General features: G+C 35.2%; 1 protein-coding gene across 4 annotated transcripts in view; it reads right to left on the bottom strand.

Moving 5' to 3' along the window:
• VPS13B (vacuolar protein sorting 13 homolog B) overlaps positions 1-27,585 on the bottom strand; it is a 426,576-nt gene that overhangs the window by 189,719 nt on the left and 209,272 nt on the right. For all 4 annotated transcript variants that reach the window (XM_030266479.4, XM_030266481.4, XM_002198879.7 and 1 more), the window contains exons 22-25: positions 23,983-24,110; positions 15,221-15,455; positions 6,823-7,043; positions 2,610-2,822 (exon numbers count right to left, since the gene is read on the bottom strand). In XM_030266479.4, coding sequence (XP_030122339.4) covers positions 2,610-2,822; positions 6,823-7,043; positions 15,221-15,455; positions 23,983-24,110 — 797 coding nt within the window. The remainder of the gene's footprint in view (positions 1-2,609; positions 2,823-6,822; positions 7,044-15,220; positions 15,456-23,982; positions 24,111-27,585) is intronic.

The raw sequence follows: 27,585 nt of genomic DNA, 5'->3' as shown, positions 1-27,585 counted from the left end.
GAAGATCCAAACATATGAGGCCTTCATCCTTGGCCTGCCTAAAGCTTAGGGATGATCAGAGTTTGGCCACACTAATGCTATGCCTTATCAAAATAACCTCTGCGTTCTTGCTCAATCACTGAGTTTCCCCAAGGACTAAACACTTCTACCACTGTTTGTACTTAAGTAAACAGTAACAAGTGGCCTGTTGCAGTCTGCACTACCTTACCTTTTCCAAGGCAGGGATGGTAAAAACTATTAACTATTTCCAGCCTCCAGTATTTAAGCCTCTCACACATGCTTCCCTGTCCTACCACCACCCAGGCTAGAAGTCAGTAAACCTAGGTAGTTTTATCCACATCAGCCCATGGTGCTCAAATCAAGAAAAGAATTAGACACAGCTTAAAATATAAATCAATTCACAAATCACCTTTTTTTTTTTCTATTTGATATAAGTAGTTTTGCAAGCTTGCTTTCTTCTTTTATAGCAAGTCTGCTGCAACTGAAAGAAGCTTTAAAAATAATCATGTGTCTCCCACAGAGCAAAACACAGTAACTCTAAAATCTGTAAACTTAAAAAAATCCCATAGCTATGGCAACAAAGCTGTTTTTGTTTGACAGATTTCAAGGCTCAAAATTATAGAAATATATAAACAAAATACAGAGTCTGATAAAAAACAAACCTCTGGAAAATTTCCCCAAGTCAAACATATAGAAATAGATTTTATTATTTAATTAATCTATTCTAACATTGTCCCTTGTTCACTAATTCACTAAATTTCATTTAGATAATTTAGAATTGTTGGAATAAGAAATTTTCTAGCTAGTGTATAACATTTGTTGAAAATATGAAGAAAATTTACATAAATTATGAGGAACATTTTGCAAAAGGGTAGGATATGAACACTGAACTTGGACCCATATTACCAAAATAATCTTCGCAACATATGGATTAAAACAATTACTGAATAGTTTCAATTAATGCCTCAAGTACAACATGTACTCCAAATACTGCTGTCTATATAGATGATAAAAAACAAATTGTTATTTAGTTTCTGATTGCAATGAGAAATTAATTTGATGTGAGTAGGGAGAAACCAATATTTTTGTGACCATATTGTTTTCTTACTATTATTGCTTACCGTCAATACTGTATCCGTAGCAATATTTTTCACAATTGAAATCATGCACACGTAGATAAACACCAAAACCAAGGCTATTCAAATAATCGACAAACATTTTAGTGAAACAACTTAAGAACTGAAACTCTAGCTCAAACACCTTTAAATGTTACCTGCCTCTTCAATGTCGTGTGTGTGCATGATGCATCCTAGCAATCACCATTTAATTTTCTCCAAACCTGAGAATTAATATAAACTATACACAGGGCTAAGCCAATCCTGGCCAAATGCTGAATATGTATTGCACTCAGAATCCAAATGACTGTGTATCTGCCTGTGTTCAGAACTGTTCTGTGAGGTGTCCCTGAACTTGATGGGGCTATCCTGAGACTCTAAGCCAGTCATTCAGAAATGTCTCCCAACATTCCAATAGATTTATATTAAAAACAAAGCACTGAATACCTTGGTATAACTTCCATTCATCTGACACATTTTTTACTCTCTCTTGGAGCACAAACAAGGTCAACTCACTATTTTAACTTGTAAATCTGACAGAAGCACTAAGAAAACCACAAATACTGAAAACTGCCTGTGCAGTTGCAAAGCTTCCTGTGACCACCCATTTTACTCTATACCAGCTACCTGGTGACTTATGGCTAATAATACTCATGGGTGAAGTATAACACAGCACTCATGCTGATAAAAGAATTAGCCTGCTTTCCTCAGTGTGGCACAGGACTCCTTCCCCTGCCTTGAATTTTTTACAGTCTCAGGCAAACACTGACATTCTGATCAGGTACCCCATTGCTCCAGGCAGTCACACAGTGTTACAAACTAAGGAAGCAGAAATACATAAACCTGAGTGACCAATCCCCAAATGCTCATGTGACTGAGCTACAAAAGCAGTGTGAGACATGGACAGCTAGGACAGGGAATGGACTGATCTTCAGGAGTAGGTCACAGATGGCACAGTGTTAGACAGTGGCTAGATGGAGGCAGGGTGAGCACACAGCTGCGTGCAATGCCAACCTTGGAAGCCTTCAGAGCCCAGTACCTCTCTCCTGGTTGCCAATGCAATTTACACACAGCAGCTCTCTACTGACCCAGGCATCAGAGTGACTGGCTGACTACTTGGAACAACTCACAAGTAGCACAGTTATCACAGGTGTTTTCAAAACAACACTTACTATTCTACTAATTCTGGACATGAAAAATGGCTTATGCTTCCTGACCTGAACACACTAACTACAGTTTTCGGAATAAAGATAATACACACTCACTTCAAAGAGAAACAATACAAACAAATGATAAATATAGGCACAACACAGGTTTTTTTCCTCTTTTTTGTTCCACTAAAATGAGTAATAAAGTATTATTCATTAGTTTATTGGGGCAAACCACCCAGACTCTACTACTCTTTCTGATTTTTCTGATTCTTCCTTGACTGCACACCACTACATTTTGTAGGTCGGCACTCACACAACACTTTTTTTTAAGAAATGAAAATACCTCTGTAGTGGTTCCAATGTCAGCAGATGGACTGTATGTGCTGGTATCTGGTAGAATGGTACCAATGCTACTTTTAACTGGAGAACTAGGAGGAACAGGTCCTGTCATGGTTTCAGTATAGACAGAAGACACAGACTGATATAGAACTCCTTTCCTCTGAATTTTATTCCAAACTTTACTTGTGATCTCAGCCAGTTCGTACAGAAGCTGCACCTAAAAGAAAATATTAGACTTTATTTTACGATTAATCTTAATGAGGCAAAGAAAAAATCATCAAAGTTCTGATGACTGAAGCTTAGAATATAGCAGAACTGAACTTCTTACCATTTATAATGTTCTGATAAGAAACTACATTGCAAATAAAAAATTAACATCATGACAGTATATTGACTCTGATGGAATAATTTGGTTGTGTAAACATATGGTACATAGCTCAAAAACATAAAGTGGTCTTGTAAAATTTTTATTAACATAAATTTTAACAATTGAGCAGAGGTAATTTATCATATATTTCATATGTATAGATACTGTCTCTAGGAAAAGGCAAATGTAAACTTATAAAATATTAACAATGCAAAATTATTCACTAAAATTCTATTAAAATAATGATCCCATGCAGCATGTGAAACTGATCTGGCTTTGGAAAAATATTCACTACCAAACTCAATAGTCTCCCGGCATATGTCATTCCAATATTTAGAAACACACTGTTTAACTTGCACATTGTTTGACTCAGTTCTAAGATATTTACACAAGTTTTTGTAAATAGGCATTAATCATGGAATTGGTATGACAACATATTGGAATATACTGTATAAAAAAAAGGTCAGTGAAAACTGAAAATAATATATAAGCAGATTCACAGCTGGATACCATACCCAACTTGCCATTATAAAAAATTTAAATTCTCATATTTATAAGAACTTCAAGCCTCAGGACACTTTTGCTCTATGAAGCTGGCTTCTTATGTGGGCAGAACAGATGCAGAAAAATACTGCTGTCAATCTATATTTGATATAAAACAGCACTTGATTTTGTGCGTGAGAATGTGTGATGAAGTCTCAAAGTACATGGTGCAGTCCTTTCTTAAGAGGTGAAATGCTGGAATTTTATAAAAACCTTCTTAATTCATCTTGGATTTTCTTTTGAAGTCTGAAGGTTTACACAGAGCAGGTCACATAATCTTTTGACAGAATTTTCCTTAGAGGAAATAAACTTCACAGTACATTTTTTTTCCTTTATACACAGAGCAATCTACAGCCAAACAACTCTGCCTGTGGTAAAGAACTCTTTCAGTTATGCTCTAAAGTATTTTGTGTCTGTAGCACTCTGATAGGCACTGGTAACCTTTAAATTACCAAATTCAAATTTCTAAGTTTTCCCAAGTCTTTTCCATGCAGTGCAGGAAGCTCAACTAATGTCCAAATGTAACTAACTAATGCAACGTCCACCCAATTGATTGACTAATATAACATTAAGTGGTGTTGACACTTTGCTGGCAAAAGTATCTCTAGAAATTTAATAGGATACAGGCAGATATCCAAATCATACATGCTTGCAATTTCCCAATGTACCAATTTTTTTCCAAGAAACCAAAAGACAACTTAAGCTATATTTTTATGTTTTAATGAAGCAGGGCTTTCAGAAAATTATTTTGCTATTGTTCCTAAAGGCACAAAGTAATGCAAAAGAAGGAACCTGTATTTACATATATGCTCATATACAAGGTGAAGAGGCTTGTCATCAGTTAATCCAACAGTGAAAGGTTCAAATCTTACTGAGGTTGCAGCAGTCATAATCATTAAAGTTAGTAATTATTTACTTTGTCAGGGACACTTTTTAAAATTGCTCAGGCTAGAATCTTTCCAGCCACTCTGAAACAGTGGCTATTTCAGACAGCAGTAGCCATGTCTCTGAACATCACCAGCAACCAGACAACCAAGTAGTATGATCAAAATACTCTATCCCACTCTGAAACTAGGGACAAAATAAATTTGTAGCTACACAGTTCGTGCTAATTGGGAGTGGGGCTGCAGCCAAACCTCATCCCCAATGGGTGCAGCTGTGAAAAGCAGGTGAGCAGCACTGACAGCAGTAAGCCATGGAGTGTCCAGGTGCACTGACCAACCACCAAAAGGAGCAGAGGGCACAGAGGTGCAATGCATGAACATGAGGAGTATAAAAAGCTGGGCTAAAGCCCAAGAATGGCAGATGCTTGCAGCCTTCTGAAGTGACATGATATTACTCTGTATGGGCAGATGCCTGAAGCCTTCTGAAATTGCATGGTGATATTCTGTGTATTGTGGCCATCTCAACTGCGACGTAAGTTCACCAAAAAGTCACACTTTCATTAGAGGGAGATGATTTTCACAGAGCTATGCTAAAAGGCAAAAATAACAAGGACCCTCACAATAAAGCCTCATTAAAACAAAAAAGATGGTGTGTGTCTACATGTAAGTTAAATATCAAAACTTAAGCTAAAGTCACATCTTTGGTAATTTTTAATGGGTTTTTTGGTTATTTTTATTTCATTCCACTGCAACATTCCACATTCCTGATTAAAATGGAAGGATTCCTTTTTTTGTCTGTTGGTTGCATATTTTCAAATGTGTAGTCTCAATAGTTTACAAATACATTTCTGATTATATGAGAAGGGCTAGTGTAAGGCCTCCCTCCTTTCTAAGTATTTTTGAGCATATATAATAATTATTTTTAGAACACACAATTTAAAAGAAGAAAAATGGTAGGACAAAAAGGGTAAGTGTCAGTATTTGTTAAAAAAGACTTCCCTCTCTCACTGCTTCCATTCACTCCTCAGCAAAACCACACATAACTCAATAAGACCCCACTGACTACTTGGCAAAATCTGTAAAGCTCAATATGTTACAGCATTTCATACTTTAAAAATAACACATTACTACAAAATCAAAAACTACAACCAAAGACAACATCCTGGCAATTTTGCACACTGGAAGTATCTATTGACTTTACAACCATCCGAACATGATTTCATATTAAATCATAATTGTCATAGAAATATAATACTTCACCTTTGCTACCATTTAACAAATTCACCAAATTTCACCTAGTTTGAGGCTGTCATCTATAGAAAAAATACAGCCTGTCATTGTAAGGAATCAAATTTCCTACTGTGAATTTATGACTATCAAATGCTGTTTATGGAACAGCATTTTCATCCTCTGTCCTTCAACATCTGGTTCAAGAAGACTGCATTTTTTTCTTCCCTTTTGCATAAGTAAAGCAGAAAGGACAAGTAAGGCACATGTAAAGGAGAAAAGAGTTCAAGAACCTTTAGTAAACTCAAATAATTTCTCCGCATCCTTTCAGTCATTAGTAAATTAAATAACATCAGTAAAGTGTACAAGGACATCCTTTAAGACAACAACATTTGATTAATAATTCATGCTACAACTTCATTTTAACATTTCACTATGCACATAATATGATTTATATGGAGCTTAGAGTTTCAGTTTTTTAGTGGAAGTATTTTCTTACAGTTTGCAAAACAAAATACTTAGTTACACCATAATAGGAATGCTTGAAAAATATTGTATTTTTCTATTTTCTTCTTAGTTCTCAACTCATACTTAGGTAAGGCTTGCACTTATAACAATACCATTTCACTTTTAATATTATTAAATACCTACTTGTATTTGAAATTACAGCAAACTAGGTTCAAGTCATTAAAATACAAGATGTGCCTTCTGAAAAAAATCTAAGAAAACCTTTTCCTTTTAATAAACATAAATGAAGTGGTAACTTTTGTTTACATGCATTCATCTGTTTTTTCTTCCTTTTACTGTAGGATACCATTTTTTGCCTAAAAGACACTTTATGTTCAAAGAAACATTAGTTCCATGAAAATGTAGCAAAAAACCGACATTAAACCACTTCAATATAAGAATCCACAGTGACAGCAGAACAGTATCACAGCATTTAATGGTACATCTGCAATTCATTTCACTCCATCAGCTAAAAGATGCATTTATACTACAGCTATTACATTTGGAGAAGAGTTTAAATTACAGAAGTTGAGAGAGCTTCAAAGCAGATCTCAATCTAAGCACCTTGATCTTGATGGCCCAGTTAAAAAACAATTAAGATAGAGACCCTCTTCATGAAAATGCAGATCAATCGTACTTAAATCAAGTTATTTTTAATTTCCTTTTATAAATCAATTAAATGTACCAACCTGGGGGTTGGAGCATTTTATTTCAAGGGATTCAAGGTCGACGTGGAGGCAGACAACAAATGAGTGTCTGGATTCCGGCCCAGAAGCAAGCAATTTCTGTGAAGTCACAGCTAAAGTAGAAGTACAGCCCATTGGTTCTACCAAATTAAGAGTCATTTGTTGTCCAAGAAGAGTATATACACTGAAATGGTGCAGACTAATTGTCCATGGAAAAGCATCACCTAGTGATTAAAAAGAAGGGGAAACAGTTAAACAATTGCTTAATAAAAAAGTATGGTATTAATTTCACAAAGCTAGCAAAGGCCTTATTCTAAACCATCTTAGAAGTCAGCAAGTGCAATGAACAACCATTAAATTGATCCCAAATTCTCATAAATATAATTCAACCATAATTTCCATGCTATATGTCAAAATCTAAACAATAGCAATAATTTTTTTACAACTTCTATAAACTGAAATCCATTGGGAATTTTAACTCCAAACTGTGAACAAACATGTACAACACAGTACTTAAAGAAATCTTCCTAGTTCTTATAATTTTCCTCAAACTGAACAATAACTAGAAAACACTCCCCACTTTTTTCAGCATATGGATGCAGTTCAGAGGCAGTTCCTTCTCTTATATACTTACATCTATTTAGAGGCTGTAATACTAAAAAAGTGAATTCTTTCCTTTAAAAGTCTACAGGTTGCATCTCAACACAGTGGTGCTGCAGAGTGAAGCCTATTCCAATGATCACAGGACAGATCTTTCCACTGCGTCACTTAAAACTTCCTAGATTATGGATTTTCTAAAAATAAATTATTATGGACATACACTTAATAATTAATTTCTTATATTTAGGAGAAATTCTACTGAGAGAAGTTCCTGGCATCCCACCAGGAATCATTATCAGGAATAATCAGTGAGGGAATTGGCAGTGCACAGCTGAACAACAAAATGCCTACAGCTTCTGTACAATCAGTTTTCTTCAGGTTGTCAATAGATGAAACATTAAAGTTTCCAAAACAGGATCATAGAAATATTCAGATAGTTCTTTAAAGGGCCAACAAGAACTCCTTTTGGTGAAGGAAAATTTCCAACAGCTCTACCAGCTAGAGTTGAGAGGAATTGAGCACAAAGATTGCAGGACTTGAAACAGAATCCCTGTGGTAGGTTGACTGGCTGAGTGTCAGGAACCCATTACAGCTGCTATCACTCCCCTTACTCAGCTGGACTAGGAGAGAAAACATAACAAAAGGCTGGAAGACAGGGAGAAATAATTCACCTGTTACTGCTGATGGGCAGAAAAGACTCAGCTTGGGAAAGTCCATCTGGAGCCAGTTGGAACTGGCTTTCTTGGACATGAGGAAAGCTTCTGGAATGTTCTCACAGATGTCAGCCCTGAAGTCCACCCCACTACCAAAACCTCTCCATGTAAAGCGAATACAATCTCACATATGATAGCCAGGTCCCAGAGGAAAAAAAATGGGCTCTGGGAGAATCACTGAACCAAAATTCAAAGAATGCTCAAAAGAAGTGAGGAAAATAAGGCAATAAAAGATACGTGGATAATTCTATTTTTACCTGAAACAGATAAAGGGTTTTCGCTCTTCAGAGGTATAAGAACATAATAATATTTCAGGGGGCCTTTTGGATTTCTTTTGTTTGGTTTTGCTTTCTTTAAAGAAAGTCTTCATCTCATTTGTCAGATTTCCTACTGAGGAAGTTGGGCCTTTTTGTCACAACTTCAACATAGAGTCTGTGCCCAACATGTGAATTTTCAATCCACCAAAAGAAACCACCTGTCCAAATATGAAATAATGTAAAAACAGCTGGATGAAGTGCCAAATCCAGATACAGCAGGCTGGTGAGCATCCACAAACCTCAGCCATGCCTGAAACAGTTTTCATCTTTGGAGGGAGAGCAGAGAAGGAGAAAAGCTCTCCTTCTCACAGGAAAATTCAGAAAGTTAGTTGGTATGAGTTTTTATTTTTCAAAATTCTGGCCTAAGTCATGGATAAAAAGAGTCCAAATTAATCTAATAACCCAGAAGCATGAGAGCCAGTCTTGAGAATCAAAGGAGAAAATGGTAGACAAAGGGCTGGGCTGGGCCCCTTTGGTCTCAGGGGACAATAAAAAATTCAAACCAGTGTTTTTAAACAATATATGAAGAGTGCGTTTGCTGCCTGGTGTGACCTACAGTCAATACTGTCCTGCTGAGAAATCACAACACTAAGAAATAGCACCAACTGTAAACAGTGATTAGTTAAAGAAATTAGAAGGGTTTTGAAATTAAAAGAAAGCTTCATTCCAACATCCTTTAACCATATTATTTTAATAAGACTTCTATTTTTTCTTCCACAGGTGGCTTCAGCAATACATTTATATGGTCAAAAGTATGTATCAGAAAACTCTGTGTCGCATCCTAAGAGCAAACTGAAAACTTCAAGAGTTTATTTTGAAGCTATTACATACTGAAGAATTTGGTTCAAAATAACTTGAAAATATTTACAAAAGATTTGCAGATTAAAAGCTTTGAAAGCAATTAACTCATGCTTTTTTCCAAGTTCAGTCATCCAAGAAATACAAAAAAAATAATTGTAATAGATGGAAAAAATTCAAATGCAAAGTCAACTCCAATGACATGTTTCTAATTATTACATATGAACTTTGTTTTTCTCTGTGACCACCACAGTAAATTAACATAGTTTATACATGAAAGACTCCTACTATGGTTGAAGATTCTTGTTAATTCCTGATCTACTAGTATAATAAATCCTTATTTTTAATTTTGTAGAGTATCATCACTGATTTGTATCTAAAAATGTATTAATTAAACAATTTCAACTGTTTTGATAACTTCTTAAATTTATAAATATCACTTTCAGGTACTTGGCAGTCGACTGACCCAACCATCAGACAATTTTCAAAGAACTGGAATTTATCTGCTTCTTGCAATAGTTTAGAAAGACTAATTTCCTACAGAATTTTTGAATTATTTTTCCAATGTATCAATAAAATTTTGGTATGTGGAAGCTTTTTCTCTGGTACTTATTGAGACACTTTACCTATTTGCTAGAGTTAATCACTAATGCTCATAACAAGACTTCCAAGATGCGTGACGTACAATATTGATAAATGTACTTAACTCCTAATAAATGTTATGTTTGCTCTAATTTTTATTTATTTTATTTAAAAAAACAGATTGCAATTGTGGTATTTGTACATGATGTTGTGTATACAATGCTGACAGTTCTACAGAAGAGACACTTTGTTGGTTTAAAATTAGTAATGGTAGGAGAGAGATAATGAAAGCTCTATCATGCATGTGCTCTGGGATGTATTCCCAGGCTTACCACTGGTATCCCCTGCAATCCTTAAAAAGCAACCTGCCTACTGTGTCTTCACTTCCCTTTCTGTACTCACACTGCAGGGTCTTTACATGGATTTCTAAAGCCCTCATTCTCATGAGACATGCAATGTTTAAAATAAAGATACTGTAGTCTTTACATGTTAGGTCACTTGTACTTCCTCCCAGTCATGCAACAGGAAAGTAGTTCTGTGTCTGCATAACTCCAGCTTCTCCAACATGAGAACTAATTTTACAAGCCATTCTCATAACAGGTAAATTAAACACAGTAATTACTATTACAGATGGTGACATCAACTATAAGCTCAAATAAACCAAAATAAGGTAGATTTAGATTAGATATAAAGAAGAAATTATTTGCTACAAGAATAGCAAGACACTGGAAGAGGCTGCAGAGAGAAGCTGTGGATGCCCCATCCCTGAAAGTGCTCACAGCCAGGCTGGAATGGGCTCTGAGCAACCTAGTCTAGTGAAAAGTGTCCCTGCCCTTGGCAAGGGGGTTGGAAATAGACAATCTTTAAGGTCACACACAAACCCCTCTATGAAAAGGCACACTATTTTAATGTCAAATATTTATCTTAAATATAATAACAGAAAATATAATTTCTGTAAATTTAAAACGAAACACTTCTTAAAATCTAACGCAAGATGATAACCTGTAAGAAGGCCAGCATACTGCTGTTCTACTTTAAACATTTAACAGTCCTTATCAGGTTGAAAATGGCACTAATTTCCTATTTCCCTGTAAGTCATTTATTGACAGATTATTGAGTTTCAACATATGTTACAAAATTCTGTGAAGATATATAATCTGTCTTATTTCACAAGCAAAAACTATCTTTCAAATTTAAATATTTGGAATACAGTGATTCACATTACTGCCAATATATGGCTATCCACCTGAAAATGTGAATATAATTAGTAGCAATATCAACAACAATTTTAAGATACTGCTTTCTACAAGTATTTTACTGTGTCTTACCTAAAGATCTGTATCTTACTGTATCTAACATAAGTAAACATTTTTACAAAAATGAACTCATAAAATTTACTACTATGAACCAGAAGAGGAACATTATTATGTTAATAACTAACTAATATTATTAAAAATCAGTAACTAAAATAATTGAAAATGTAAACTTCTAAAAACAGGAGGATTTCATCAATAATAAAAAATTTCATTATTGCTCTAAAACAGTGCTTCACATATGCAAAAGCTCCCTTCATGTCTTCACCTTGTTTTCCTGTTATCAGAGTTTAGATTTTTGGAAGACCACTTAGCAGTCCAGAAGTTCTGACCATAACAAATGTTGTCCAACTCTATTTACCACATTTTAGCCTATCACTATAGATTGGAACTTTGAGATTATATAGATGAATTGTCAAATATTTGAAGTTAGATGTGCACAGAAAGTCACAACTCACTTTAAGCACTTCTCTAAACATTTCCGTTTTGCTCAAACTGATTTTGTAACTATTTACTTTCTTCTTAGTAACTGTTTTACATAAACAGCTACAGCTACAAATAGGACAGAGGTCCTCCTCTTCAGGGTGCCAAAACAGAGAAGACAAGGGGCAGCAGGTACAATTTGCACTGGGAGAGATTTAATATCAATATAAGGAAGTTTTTACAGTAAGAACAATCATTAACTGGAACAGCCTCCTTAGAGATGTGCAGCCTTTCAGGAGCAAACGAGCAGGGTGTTGGGTAATGTCATCTTGGGTCCCTTGGCCATGCAAGTTTGGACCAGGTGGTCATTCAAGGTCATTTCCAACCTGGCCTTCCAGGCTCTATGATTCTGTGATTCTGCTTTAACATCTTCAGTAAATACTACCTCACACATCTCTGTCTGACTAGTTTGTAGTCTTAAGATAATACTAAATGCAATTCAATACCTTACTTAATTGTATTTGTTATTCAACAGAAGTTCAAAGGAGTTATTTCATTCTTCACATAGATAAATCCATTTATGGATTACTTAGTTATTTATGACTGAGCTATATGACGTTTCTGGATAGAAATACTGTAAAAGCATTCCTACGAACTAAAATTGCCTCAGAGATGCAGCAAAACTCTGTAAACACACGGAAAGACCTGACTGTGGGATAGTGTATAAGCTATTTTTACATTATGTTGACATCTTGAGGTCAGTAAGTATCTGAGTAGGCTGAAAAAATCCCAAATGACAGTAAGAATATGTTCCCTTTTTGTCATCTTTTAGTCTTTCATGTAATATGAAAAATATATCAGTGAGCACACAGCTTTCTTAGAAGTGACAACACATCCTTATGGAAAAGCCTTTTACTTTTATCATTTGTATAAAAGAAGGAATGATCAAACAGATGGCTATCAGGAAAACAACAGTTGACTAAATACAATTTCTGAGAGATGGTAACATGTCTGACTGTCCCTGAAGTCTTGTTCTAAGACAGAGGCAAATTAAGAGACTTTCACACTACAAGTCCATAAAAATTATTTACCTCTAAAGGGGAAGAAGCAAAGAAGGTTACTTTAATCTGTAAAAAAACTTTGACATAATCTCTTTAAGAGGGAATCTTGGCATGGGAGAAGGCAATGGTTCCATTAGAGAATCAAAAATATCAAGATTGTGAGAACTTCTGCTTGGCATTATTCCCAGAGCAGGAAGCCACACACAAATAAATTCCTTACCATAGGCTTTATCCCAACCAGGGGGATTCTTTTCTCTCCCTAGGTTCTTTCCTTCAAATCTGGGTCTGACAAAACTCAAATGACTTCTTACATTCATAAATGGTTTAAATTACATCATCAGTTTAAAACAAACAAAAGACTTCTGGTAAATGTATCTTCTATCTGTCACTATGATTAGCAAATAAGATCATTATTACTGAAATTTATTAGGAAAAACACATATACCTTTCTCTCTTCCTTTCAAAAAATTTTTCTTTTCATTTGGCAGCATCTCTAATATGACTTTCAATACTAAAAATTGCAATTTTTTTTTCCATTGCCATGAGTTAAGGTAAAATACAGAATGAAGAAAAGTCCAATGTAAGTGGTAGATCAAAGGGAGAAGAAACACAATGTTATAAATCCAAACAAATTTCAGATGGCAGGAGCAAGACTAGCTCTTGAATGTGATTTTGACTTAATTTTTCATACCCTATTAATTGTTTCTATTTCAGCAAGAGAGAAAATAGATTAATATTCTCAGAAAATGCTGTCACAAAAGCAATGGAACAATTGTGGCATGTCCCTCTCTTCATCTTAGAAACAATACAAAAACAGGAAGAATACTTTCTAAATAATATAGTTTGAGAATACAACAACTGTATACTAATACCCTGGTTTTGTCTGGGGTAGACTTAATTTTCTTTACAGTACTTGGTATAGTGCTGTTCTAGATTTGTGCTGAGAACTGTGGGTAATATGGGTATGTTCTAGTTATTGCTGAACAGTGCTTGAAGTGTTTCCTGCTTCTCACACTGCTCCACTAGCAAGTAAACTAGGGGCACATGAGGAGTTGGTAAGGGAGACTGCCTGGACAGCTGACCCCAAAAAACCAAAGAAACCAACCAAACAGAAAGGCTGGAACACCTGCCTACTGACAGGAAATAGCAAATCAATCTGTTATTTTCATTTGATTACACCTGCAACTTTTACTTATCTTTTAAGCTGCCTTCATCTCAACCCCTAAGCTTTCTCACTTTTGACCTCCTGATTGTCTTCTCCATTCCACCAGGGTGGAGTGAGTGGCTTTGTGCAGTCAGAGCTGCTGGCTGGGGTTAAACCACAAATACTAGCATTTCCATGGAATCCAAAACTTGGTTGTGAACCTAGGTTTCATGAAAATCATTGAAATAAACCTGGAACCCAAGGCTCAAGATGGTTCAGAGTATTTGCCGCATCTATTTCTAGTATACTTCCAATATACAATTTTTAATATATATATTATATATGTTATATTTATATACACATAAGATATATATACACACACATATATATATGGAACAAGATTTTTACATCAGGATTTCTTCAGAACATTGCTGCAAGTCCATGTATCACTTATCCTGTTTATTTCTAAGGGCTCTGTTAAAGAAAACCAAAACAAAATAAAAATATTGAACAAAAGTAACTTATTTTCACTTACTAGGTCCTTTTCAGCTTATCTCCTCCTTTCATTTCTTGATCAGTTGCAGAATGTTAAAAGCTGATTCTTCCCTCAAGCTGGCCTAAAACTCAAACCTCTACCAAATACTAGCTTTTCAAATAAGAACTACTGTACTTTTCCTCAAAATTTACAACTTTTTTTCTTCAAATCTCTACAAAATCCTTGCTACAACTCCTAAGTCATAATGTGGAACACAACTGTTGCCTGTCAGATGACCATTAAAGTCTCATTCTTTTCTTTTGACAGTTTGTTATACTTGTGAATTTATTTTCTCATTTTACATTGTATCAGAATATCTCAAGTTGGGAGAGACCCATAAAGATCACTGAGTGCAACTCCCTGCTCCCTGCAGGACTACCTAAGATTAAATCATATGGCTAAAAGCATTGTAGAGGTGCATCCAGAACTCTGACAGGCTTAGTGCCATCATCACTTTCCTTTGAAGCTTGTTCCAGTGACCAACCACCCTCTCAGTGAAGAATGTTTAACTAATGTCCAATCTGAATGTTACGTCCAAGACCTTGGTGGGATGAGAAGTTTTTCCTGACCTGTCTCCATTCTACCTTGGAATTTCCAATTTATTGTCATTTCTTGTTGTGTCAAGATCATTGGCTATAAAATAACTTAAATAACAAAACAAGCGAAGGTTTATAATTATTTTTGTTTCAAATATACAAAGTATCACAGAACTAGCTCTTTGATGATGAGTTCCACATTGGTTTCCATGGGGCCAACCTTGTGAATAGTATTTCTAGGCATCAATAATATATAACAACATTCTGGAAAAAAAAAAAAAAACAGTATAAAACCAGTTTTCGAAATAAAATTAAGATAATTTTCTCGACAGTTAGAAATGGAAATTTAAGAGTAAGATTTTTCAGTTTATCATGTTACCTTCTTCCAGGATGGGTCTCAGCACAACAAATGGGATTTCTTGCAATGGTTCCATGTGTTTGTGTCCAGCACTCATAACCTTTATCTGGGGCAAGCAGACAACAAGTGTGCATGGCATACTGGCCTGCCCATGGTACCAGTTTCGCACAGTCCCAGGAATGTCACCTGACACAATAGTACTTGGAGAAGGCAGGCTGTCATTCGGAAGGAATACACAACAAGACTGCACTTCAAGCTGAAAAAACAAAGCGAAGAAAGATTCTCAGAAATAGATTATTTTCCCCCTCACTGTAGAGTATTCATATTGGTACAAAATCTGAAGTTATTCATCCATCACAGTTGACTGAAAATAGTCTTCAACTTCTGCTTGAATTAAGAGAAAAGATGACGCAAAATGCTGGGCAATAATATATGCTCGTAAATTATGATTATGGAAGGGGAGAAAGAAGAAGGATGTTTTTGCTGTGTAAAGTCATCAGAAAGGTGTTGCCATGTAAAGTGAAAATACATATATCTACATTTCAACAGCTCCGTACAAGTGCAATTGAGTCAGAGAACGTTCTGAATGAGAAATCCCTCCACCTTTTGCCATTCATTAGCTTTTGTTAGCAATAGCTAAGTCTCTAGAACTAGCCAACATTTTATATGCTGTTACTTTCTATAAAGAACTGTTTCAGGGAAAATTCTGCCTTTACTTATTAGGCAACATAGTGAGTATGCACAAAAAAGGTAATCATTAGAAAAACTACAAAAAACACAAACTTTAGAGGAAAACTGAATTTTAAAAAAATGGAGAGGTGTATACATACCAAAGAGAAAGAGACAGTAATAAAGTTGACAAAGTTTTTACAGCTTTTATCCACTTTTCAATGCAAATCAGAAGCAGCACATATAGTTTCATAAGAAATAACATTTTTTGTTCTTTATTTTCAATGCAGTTACCCTGGAACATGTCTGACTATTTTGCCATCTTCTTAGAAGCTCCTAGAGAGGCTGAGCAAGCCCAAACCAAGAACTCAACTCATCACAACTTGTTAACTAAGGTGATGTAAGCTGTGGACTGTTTGTCTTCCTTGGCTCTTACAAATACCATTCCAGCACCTGGAAATCAAAAGGCTCCAACAGCCTGCACACTTGAATGCTTTGTTAAGCAAATACAAGCTATGATTCGGGTCCTTGCTTGGAAAAACCTATCATACAAATTGTTGGATAAGATATTATTTATAGCTGTGATAAAAACATTTGTTTGCTGCAAACTTAGGTAATACTCCTGTTTGATTTGACATCATTAAAGACAGCATAGCTTAAAAGCAATAATCAAGATTTGTAATTCATACTCCCCCCTAAAGGGTATTAGGCCTTCAAGGGCACAACAGTGATTTGTAATAGAGCTGGAATTCCACAGCACTGTAAGTACTTTACCATCCTAGTGAGTGCACAGATATTAATCAGCATTTTTGTACCCTTTTGCTTAGACAAACTGACAAGAATTCACTGCAGAAAAATATAAGTAGAATTTTGCAAAAATAAATACATTGGTTCATTAAGTTTGTGTTTGTTTCTGGATTTAGAACTGTTTGAGTTGTAAAATGAAGCTAATTACATCTTTGATAAGTAGTTTATTGATCCAAGGTTGCAGAGTGTACTTTATTTATACTGAATGAAAAGCTAGGGTGTATTGTTACAGATGTAACAGATTTGGATTTTTTTTTTTAATGGTAAATTAGTCTTCATGTCAATTTGCAAAGCTTTTTACAGTGATATATTAGTTCTGGTCTATTAGTAATAGGTTGTAGGTCAAGTCATTGTGGGATAATGATAAATAGATGACAAAAGAACTTATGATCAGTGTAACTATTGTTTCATCCATGCATTTGCTGACTAAACAGTTTATAAAAAGTCACCCATTCTTCATACACACACACACATACACACACACACACACACACACACACACACACACACACATATCTATGACGATTAACATCAAATGCTGCCTGATATACAAACCATGTGGTAATAATAATCAAAAAATTCCACCAACTTGAAGAGATACTATACTTCATCACATTGCCAGCAGCAGGATCTACAGGACATGTTTTACAAAGCACTCTCAAGAACAGATCTCAATACTCAGTAGGGTTTTTGCACTTCATTTACAGTTTAATACAGCTTTGTACTACAGAAAGTTTCTTCCGATCACATTTGGCTTGCTTTACTTTGCTATATCAATAATACTGAAGTAGAATCACAACAGTTTCACCCCTTTAAATTCTTGATGGATATTTCTTTTTTACACGAGCAGCTCTTTGTTACTCATTTTCAAACAACTGAATGGGAGTTGGACCATGAATATTGGTGGGCTTTAAATGGTATCATCAGGCCTCCATATGTGTGATGGATACGTTTGGCCCCCTTAACCAGACCTGTAGTAGCTCAGTACAAGCTCCAAATAAGGTAAAGGCCTGAGCTGTAGCTGGCTCAAGAACTCCAGGAAACCCAAAAAGAGCAGAGTGACCCAACAAGCATCATCCCTGACCATGGGAATAACATTGAATGTGTTTTTTCCAAAACCCAGTTATCAAGGAACAAAGGAAGCTGTGGGCACAAGCAGTCTCTTGCACACCCTTCCCATTGCATGCAGTTTGACTACAAGCCAATGACAGCCTAAGTGAACTGCCTTTGAGCTCTCCCTGCCAGGCAGGATGGCTGCACAGCAGTGATCTCCCCTTCAGCTGGGACACCTTTCAAGGCTGTTCTGAGAGGTAGACGGGCCTTTCTACTAATTACACATTTCTGGATGAGTTCAATTCAAGCTTTCCCTAAATTTGCAACTGGTCTGCACACCAGTGACTCTCCCCGTGAGCTGGGATGCCTCCCACTGTTTGGGATTCCTTATCTGAGACCGAGTGTTCCTTCTGTAATCCAAGGCAGAGAGATTCCTTAACTGTAATCGATCCTCAGTAAGCTGCTGATAGCATGTTAAATTAATACTAACAAAATCCACACAGGTAATTCCTTTAGACAGACTGTTGTCAAAGTCTAAGACTAAGACTGGACCAAAGCTCCATCAGGTGTTCATAAAGGAAGGGGATCTCATGACTCAATAGAAGGACTTTGTACTCTTTGTATTTCTTCTCTTAGATATAAACTTCATAAACTGTTGATCTGTTAATCTATTAATGAGATATAATCTGTTAATATGATCCAGATCAGATCCAGCTGCACCTAAGCCAAATCAGAGATTTGGCAAGCAAGGAGGTCCAGTCTGAATTTCGTAACTCAGCATTTGAGCTCCCTTACCCTTTTCCATCTTTGGCCTCCATGTAAATAATGTCAGATTTATTCCAATTCTATTTTCCTTTTTATGTTTCAACCATTAGTAAATGATAGAATGAACCTTACTATTGAACTTCACCAAGTTACACCTTTATGAATCCATATTAAAATCTCCTTTGCTAATGTCTTTGATGGTGATTATTTAAGTTACTCTAAATCACTCATTCATGACCAATTGGTGCAGTTAGCAGGATCCCAAATCTGGATTTGCTAAAAATTAACAACATGCAATACTACAGAATTGCTTACAGATATGGTTGGCTTACCTGTGTTTCATTTAAAATTTTTTATGATTAACAAATTTTGCAAAACATTACTGCAGGATTTCAAAGGCCAACACAATGAATGTATGGCAAAAGACCACATTTTAGAGAAAATTATGCAATGATTATAATCACACAAGCAATTACCAACTTGAATGCACAAGAGCCCAATAAGTGCAAAACTGAGTTGCACCTGTTGAACTTCTTGGAGGCAGATTCACAACTATTAACTTCAATGGAATTTGTGTACATTTAACTCACAGAATCTGGACATTTGCCTACTCACAAGTTCCAGTGAAGGAATGGAAGGGTGCACCTAAAATGATGGAATTATATAATGGACAAAAGTGAGAATGTGTGCTACAGATTGCTTCACCAATCGGAAAGTGTTTCAAAATATATGTAATCCAAATTCTTAAAATTAAACTACATCAATAGCATATATTAAAGCTATCATATAAATCTTTTTACACTTTTTAAATAACTGTTAAACTGTGTGCCTAAAATTGTGAATTTAATGTAAGATGTGACTGATTTATGTAACTGAATATAAATCTGCAGCAGTAAATCTTGCATTAATGTAAGGATCTGACAATCCAAGGGAAAGAAAATGAAGTAATCTGCCAGTAAGAAGTCCTCAAGCTGGGGGTCAGATCCTGTTCATGGAAACCATCTGGTTGGGACCCTCCAAGCCACACCAAACACAAATGATCTTTTAAAAAATATCCTATTCATTAATGCTTCGCAGCTGCACTGAGTGTTACTTCATTTTTCCATGGCAACATCCTTTCTGTTTCAAGGATCTGATTTCAGTTTTGGTAGCAACATGTTCATTTGCCAATACTGAACACATTCATGTGTTAAAGAGAACGAATTATTACATTCTTGTAACAGGATCACCCCCTATTTTCATTTCTATTATGTCAAGGCCTATACATGCTAAATAATGTACACTAATGATAAACCAATGAAGCAAGCAGTATTTCCCCTTCTACTTCTAAAACATAAAGTTAAGCATAACACTATGCTCTACACTTTTACAAACATATAAGCCTCAAAATGTCCAATGACTCTTGCATGGAAAGGAAAGTATTAAGTTACTGGAGTATTTTTAATTCTTATTTTATAAAAAGGAATGTTGTTCACTAGAGAGAAGAGTGAAATAAATACTGCTGAAAAATTAGGTCTTCCCAACTGAGGGAGGGTGGGTTGGAGGGAAGAAAGAAAAGTAAGTGACTGCCCAAAAGTGCTATGAAGAGGAAGAAGTTGTTCAAGTCATCACCTTCCATGATAGTGATAACATAAGATTCCCTTTCACAACCCACATTTTACAGCTATATAAATCAATTAGAGGCACTGAAGATTTTCTACAAGGTGACACTTGCATTAGCGTGACTCTCCAGGGAAGTTGCCTCTCTCTGAATTAGTCATCAACCCTCATATGCTCTCAGCAGAAAGGTAATTTGTTTTTCTGGGTACAGAATATCATCTTGCAATGACTCTCCAGGCTGCAAAGAACCCCTGCTTACACATCTTGTGTGAGGGTTCTGGTGCACTAAGTATTACAAGACCATAGCCCAGCCTCCAACATCCAAATTTGTTCTACCATTTAGACCCTCTGCAGCTGAGCCAGACATGAATTGTTTGTTATTATTTTAAAAGGCAGAACAGAAATTCTTGTTTTGAACATAGACAAACGTAAAAATGTTATAGATGGAAAGCAGAACACATAAGTAAAAGAACTAAAAGAGCAGGCTACCTGTACCTGTACGAAATGATCATAATAAGGATCAGACACATTTTCTTTGACCACTTAAAACAGAGTGTCATTGCTCTTCACAGTATTCCTGCTCTTTCCTAAGAAAAGGTTTTAAGCCTTTTAAAAGGTTTTATTTAGTAACCGAAAGCAAAAATTTTTGTTGGTTTGTGGTAAGCAACCAACTTAAGAAATAATCCTATCTCATAATTGCCAAAAAACTGCTGAGAGCTGTAACTGCCAAATTACAAGTCACAGAATCTCTTCCTGCTCCCTGGATAATGAAACGGTTCAAAGAACAGGAACGCTTATCAAATCTGTCCTTCCCTTTCTTGCCTTTCGATGTTTCACTTTGTCAAAAATTTTTACAACTTAGAAGTATTAAAGAAAATAAAATTTTCAGTAGTTTCAGGAAAAGGATTTATTTTTTCTAAATAAATTCAGGGATATTTAAAGGCATGTGACATACCTAAGTTTTATATGTAACAATTACATTCTTATGTAGTTGGCACTTGTTGCAACATTACTCATTAATTAATTTATTTCTGATACAGAGCCTTCATTGTTCTCAATGGAATTCAGCATTAACAGCCAATTAAAAATAGTTGTGTTTATACTGCTTCACAATTTTAGCAACTATTAGTATAAAGAACATGTGAAAAATTAGTATTACCCTCCTACACAGGGTAACTGCCAAAAAGACTTCAAGGCTGCATATAAAATCCTACAACAACTAAATAATAACCAACTTTTTATAATTAAAGTCTTTTCACTTAAATACCACAACTCCAATGCATAAAACCTTCATGTAATATTCTATCAGAAGCAAGCCAGGGCTAGGGCTAAGGAAGTGCCAGCCTTGGATCCAAAATAAACTTTCCAGTTACTCTGGTTCCAAACACATTTACTTACTCTAACTTCCACTAAAAGAATAATCCTTTGATGATTTTAAGTTATGAAGTTCAGTTTTATCTGACGACAACTACAGACTTTTCTGTTCTACACTCATGTAACTAAAAGATTCAGGAACATGAAAATTAGTGTTAGAAAAAAACCCACAGAGTCTAAATGCTCCAGCATTTAACCAGCCAAATTATCCTAGAAATTTCCCTTTTTCATGCCAAATAATAATACAGAAAATCTGTAAGAACTTATCATTTAAATATAGTTATACATGTTTAATAAAATGCACATTATGTATAATAAAATAAATATAATGTACTTGAACTGCAATACAGAGTCGTCATACTCATCTTCTTACCCTCTACATATTGCCCTGCACAAATTTCCCATTTGGGCAGGTATTGAAAGAAACAAGCTATATATATGGCATCTGTGTTGAAAACTGTATTTAAATAAATTAGACATAGGGACTACTAATAGTAATAAAAAGATCAGCAAACATATCTATAAATACTTCATATTTCACAAGAAATAACTATTGCATATTTGTGTGGAAGCACATTCTTGAACTTTCCTGCAGTGCCTCCTCGGAGCCTGTTGAAATGTTTCTCTGGTAACATGTAATAAACTTCTGGGAAGGTACTGGCAAATACCTTACGAAGTACAGTTGAAGTATAAGGATGAAACAAAGTGTGTCACCTACTGTATGAGTTCATAGGGATGTTTAATTTCAACATAGGTAAAACTGAAAAATATTTCATAGTCATAATGACAAAAATAGAAACCATGAGTACTCTAAAAAAAAAAAAGTAAAAAAGTAAATAAATCTAGAACCTCAAGCACCAGAAAAAGTACCCAATACAAAGGATCCTCTGCCAGTATGAGCCCCATTCTGTATGTTATGTCAGAGCAGGAAGGTATTTAGGAGGCAGCCCCTGCCTATCACTGCCATCAGTCTTCATCTCCACAGAAAGGGACACTACCTTCTTTTCCTATCTAGTAACACACAAACTTCATGGTTGGTATTTTACTCATTCCTCAAAACAAATTCAATTTGCTGGTTGCTCACAAAAACAGGTACCATGAAAAATGTAGGAGCAGAGTACTGCAGTCCTGATTTAGCTTTCCCCCTTTATAAAGGACCCAGCTCTGCCTCATTGCTACATATTATATTATGACTTTTATTATGACTCAAACTGTAAACCACATTTATATACAGAGTCTCACTGTCCTAAGTTACCAACCAGACACATAACACAAATACACTGCTTCCTTCAAATAGATTACAAATTCTCTCATCTAGACATTTTAATCTACAGTGGTGAGAACATTAAAAAAGAAAGAAAACAAGCAAAATACTCATGAAATAATGATGAAAGAGAAGGCTGAGAACTAAATAGATTTAATGGAAAGCATCTCCTCAACTTCACTATATTCTGCAATCAGATGACATGTCTCAAGTTCTTGCTCAGGCAAAACCTAAACTTTTAAACTTGCTAAACTGTAAATTTTAAGTATTTTTTACATGAAAACAGAATGACACAGACATATTCTGGGATGAGCCTGTATATTATTAAATATATTTTTTGATAGGAAGAAGGAAAAAGCATTCAGCAATTACTTGCTGTAATAATGAAAAAAAAACTTCCCAGAAGATGTAATTAAGACCTTTTTTTGGCAGTTTTTTGTGTTTTTTTTTTAATTAAAAAAAAAAACAAAAACCAAAAACCTGCTACTATATCCTGGCATACCATAAAATAATGATCGCATAGAATGAACGTATGGTTCAAGAGTACAGGTTATAACAATCTAAATTAGAATGATTTCTCAATAAGCACTTGATAAGTACCGGGAACAACACAGTCGTAATTCTGGCACTTCTAAGCCATTTGCTCCTGCAGTCTTAACTTTGGACTCCTAATATGGCATCTGTACTTCTACACAAAAACTCTGCTTTTGGTTTCTACTGCTCTAGATTGTAGCTGGTGATGAGCAGCTACAGTCTAGAGCAGTATAAACCAAAATGCTTTAATCCCAGCCACCACCTCCTTGTCCTTCATGAAAAAGTAGCCAAGTAAGCTGCTGAGCCTTCACTGTGTAACAACAGCAATTGTATCATACACTTCAGGAAAGTATTTATCATACACACTTTCCTGAAATAGTTTTAGAAAAGAAAGCATTCTGCAAATCTAACTGCAGTGTTTATGACGCAGAAAAGTGTGACAAGCAATTTTTATTTATATAATTTTTGAAGGATCTTTCCGTTTAAATACAAAACAGTATTTCAAAACCTAGTATTTTAAAAACAAAGCATTCCTAGCTTAATTTACCCAAAATCTTACTTTATTTTTTCATTCTCTCAGACTTTGAAACTACTGAAATAAGACAATAAAACTTGGGAGCTCCTTTAAAACCCCTCTAATAAAAAGCACTAGGATGCATAAAAAGTATCATAAAGTTTGGAAACACATAGGGTTTTTTTCACTTCCTTTTCATCTTACCTGAAGTGTAAGGCACTTAACTGCATTCCACACTATTCCAATAAATTCTTTCATTCTTTCCTCAGGACTTCTGCAGTTTTCAGATGAGTTCAGCACAGTTTTCAGAGGGAGTGACAAAGGACGAGATTCTAATGCAAACAAAAAACAGTCAGTTTCAAAAAGAATATCTAAGTAAATAATATATTTACTGATAGCAAAGGAAAACAATTTCTCATTCTGAAAAGTCCTTTCTTTCACTGTGTATATCTCGCTATGCACATAATAATAATGTGTCTGTATTAGTTTTAAACTTGTCAATACAACTGCACCAGTTAAGCCTTGTGAGAAATACAACACAATAAAACTAAATGTTCCAACTTCTTCAACATGAACTGCTAAGAAAATATTATGAAGAATGTTTGACTTAAACAAATTAAGACAATTTTCAAAGTGTGATAACCTATTTGATGATGTAATCGAAATTCAAGAGGTTTTCATATACATTGCTGCTGGTGTCATCTAAAGGTATCACCTTTCTAAAATCGTAAGAAATTACACACTACATTAAATAACAGCCTTTAATTGGTTTTCTTTGAAAAAATCCCTTTAAAAAATGAGTATGCTTCAAAAAAAGACATAAAAATTATACTATTTTCTTAGTTTGTCAAATTTTAAGGTAATAAAGCATTAAATATTTCAGCAAAATTCAATGTTTTCTAATTATAAGAGACATTTCCTTAAACTGTTAGTTATTTAATAAAATGAACATGAAAAGATTTTAGAAACCTCGCATTAAATATAAGCACACTAGAACTTCAAAACAGGACTGTGAGTGGTGCATAGTTCCTTCTGACAAGTTTGACAGAATATCCTCCTCGTTGTGTTTTGGGATACCCATAGAACTATTGTCAGCTTATTTGACATTTCTAGTATTGGCCTACATGTTGTTGAGCTGACAAAACTGCAGGAATAAATTACAAAGACTTAATTACTTAAATTTAAACTAAATTGAAATCAGTGTGTGACAATTTATGTCTACCAATTTTACAGCTAGGAGAAATCTTTGGCATGAAAACTACAGAAAAATTCTTAAGACAAAATTATGCATCAATTGGTCTAAAGAAAGCAAAAATATATGGTCCTTGATATGCATCGCTAGTTCTTCAGTAATGCAATGAAACATGGGAGGATTTAAAACTGAAACACCTAAGAGGAGAATTTCTGCCAAAAAAATGCAATGTTAATGCCACTGGATTAATTAATCTGTGACATTTGCCCCATCAAGGCTAGAGTTCAGTAACATTATCAGAAAAAAACCCTCAACAAATGGTATTTTTAATCATTTTAAAGAGAAATGTTCACTTCATTGAACTGATGGAGAATCCAAAGATTCAGAAAGAGAAGTAGTCAAAAGAGTGAAAGAGGATTTTTATGGCTGCAGGATAATTAGTCCTCTCAGAGATTCCTGGCTCCAATTATGGGTATGGTAGAAAGACATGGAATGAAAACTGGATCATGAGAGTGTAAAAAGCGTGAGATTTCAGGATTGTTTGTTGTCAGCTGTTCTGGAGAGACAAACATGTAAATTGTCCATCTGGAGAAGCAGCGTGCAATAGCTGTTTTATAACATCTCACATGGACAGCTTCATGCCATCAGGTATGTCCTCCATCCACATTATGAATGGATTCAGTTAAAACAAAGAGATTAGTCACAGAATAGCTGCTCTCCTTTAACTTATTACCCCACTTCAATTCACACCATCTTCTGTGCAGTCAGGCCCCACACTACACACTCACTACAAGGAAAGAATCAGGAACAACTTGAGTACGAAGAAATATTAAAACAGGAGCCATTGAAGCACAGAACTCTGGAACACAAGTGTGTGTAAGGGTGAGAATGGCACAGAGTCACTGTGAGACTGGGAATTTCACAGGAAGGATGCTTCAGGTCAGGATGAGTTGATAAATACACTGTAAACCTACATATTCTACAATGCATTCAGCAGGTACCATCAACATCCTACATCACCTAACAAGTGCATCCCTCATGAGTGGAATTTAAAGCTAGATTTCATTCCAATCTCCCATATTTTATTTGCAGGAAAATAAAGAGTGCTAATTCTCTCTCAATTAGTGGAGTAGCCAGCAACAACAATCTGTGAATTAAAAATAAGATTCGCTGACTGAAGTACCTCCTGTTTTTCTTCATTTATGTATAATTAAAATCTACAAAATTCCAGAAATATCCATGATAAAAACCAGCTTTGCTATAACCACCCAAGTTCAACCAAGAGATCAAAAAAAAAAAAAAAAGAAAGTCTCAACAGACAGATAAAGAATCGTTCAAACATAAACCATGGGGAATAGAAAAGGAATAAATAAAAAGTATATTGGAGTAGAAAGAAGAAGCAAGCTAAGAAATAACTCCTGAAAAGACTAAAGTAGTATTTTTTTTCCTGTACTGTAAATCCCAGAATTTTGCCTGAAAGGATGCTGGGAAAGAAGCATCTTAATTCCCTGTCAGGCAAGGAAATCAGGAGATGACATTTGCTAAAACACTGTCAGGTGTGGCCACCATGTGTTTGGCTCATCTTTTAAGTAGACATGTAGACTGGATCAGCCTCATCTGTCTCAGGATGAAGGCAAGTTATAAAAATAATTATGCTACTTAGCTACTACTGAACTGAAAACCTTGAAACATTTCCTGGCAATGCAATCAGTCTTGTGTTCAATCCAGGTATCAGCAGTAGCTAGATAGAAAATATGATTTGCATGAAACACTTCAAAATTGATGAGGGGACAAAAAAAAAAAAACACCAACAAAGTGGGGACTGCTTCAGGTCATACCAGTTGAATTAAAAAAAAACAACCCAGTGTACAGGAACATAAAATGCTCCTATTCTTATCTTTTAGTCCCTTACTGTTTAATTGGTGCTTTTGCAAACATATACACTACATCAATCACACATAAGATGCTACACTTACAATTTCAGAACACACTGGTAATGAACAGACTTAAAAAAAACCCAAACTACTCATCAAAGGTGCATTTTTTCATAACTCATTTAACAATTTCTGGTTAAAGTACAGAGGGAGTTCCAAGTTCTGCACAATTAAAGTACTCTCTTTGTAGGACATGCCACCAAACAAGATTTATAGGTAAAAGTTCCAGTTAAAGGTATCTTTTTTATATGGACAAATGTCTCATTCTTTGTGTTTTTTAGCCTACTAGAAATGAGTTTTTTTAGAACTTTGATCCAGAAAATACGTAAGTTTTGAAAATAAAAAGAATTTTTGTGAAAATAATACTACTCTGTGCTATTATTATTCAGTGACTTAAGAAATAAGAAAAGGAATAGAGAACTTCTGAGGTGTGATTTGGGACAAATGGACATTTTCTCAAATAACTCAATGCATAAAAAACCCACACATCAGAGACTTCCACTCGGTTGAAGAATATTGATAATCTGTAGGTACTGATGGCCTCATGCTTTCCTCTAGTGTTACAGCTAGCAATTAAACTAAAGGGAAATACCTTATTCCTGATTTCTGTGTGCTACAAACCCATCAGGTCTCAATCTTTCTGGCACAAGACTCATTTTTCCTGTCCCACTGTGTGCCTCA

The sequence above is a fragment of the Taeniopygia guttata genome, chromosome 2 (assembly GCF_048771995.1).
Source record: "Taeniopygia guttata chromosome 2, bTaeGut7.mat, whole genome shotgun sequence".
In the NCBI taxonomy this organism is placed as follows: domain Eukaryota; kingdom Metazoa; phylum Chordata; class Aves; order Passeriformes; family Estrildidae; genus Taeniopygia; species Taeniopygia guttata.
The sequence above is the reverse complement of the archived record's forward strand: the minus strand, read 5'-3'. Positions and strand labels throughout refer to the sequence as shown.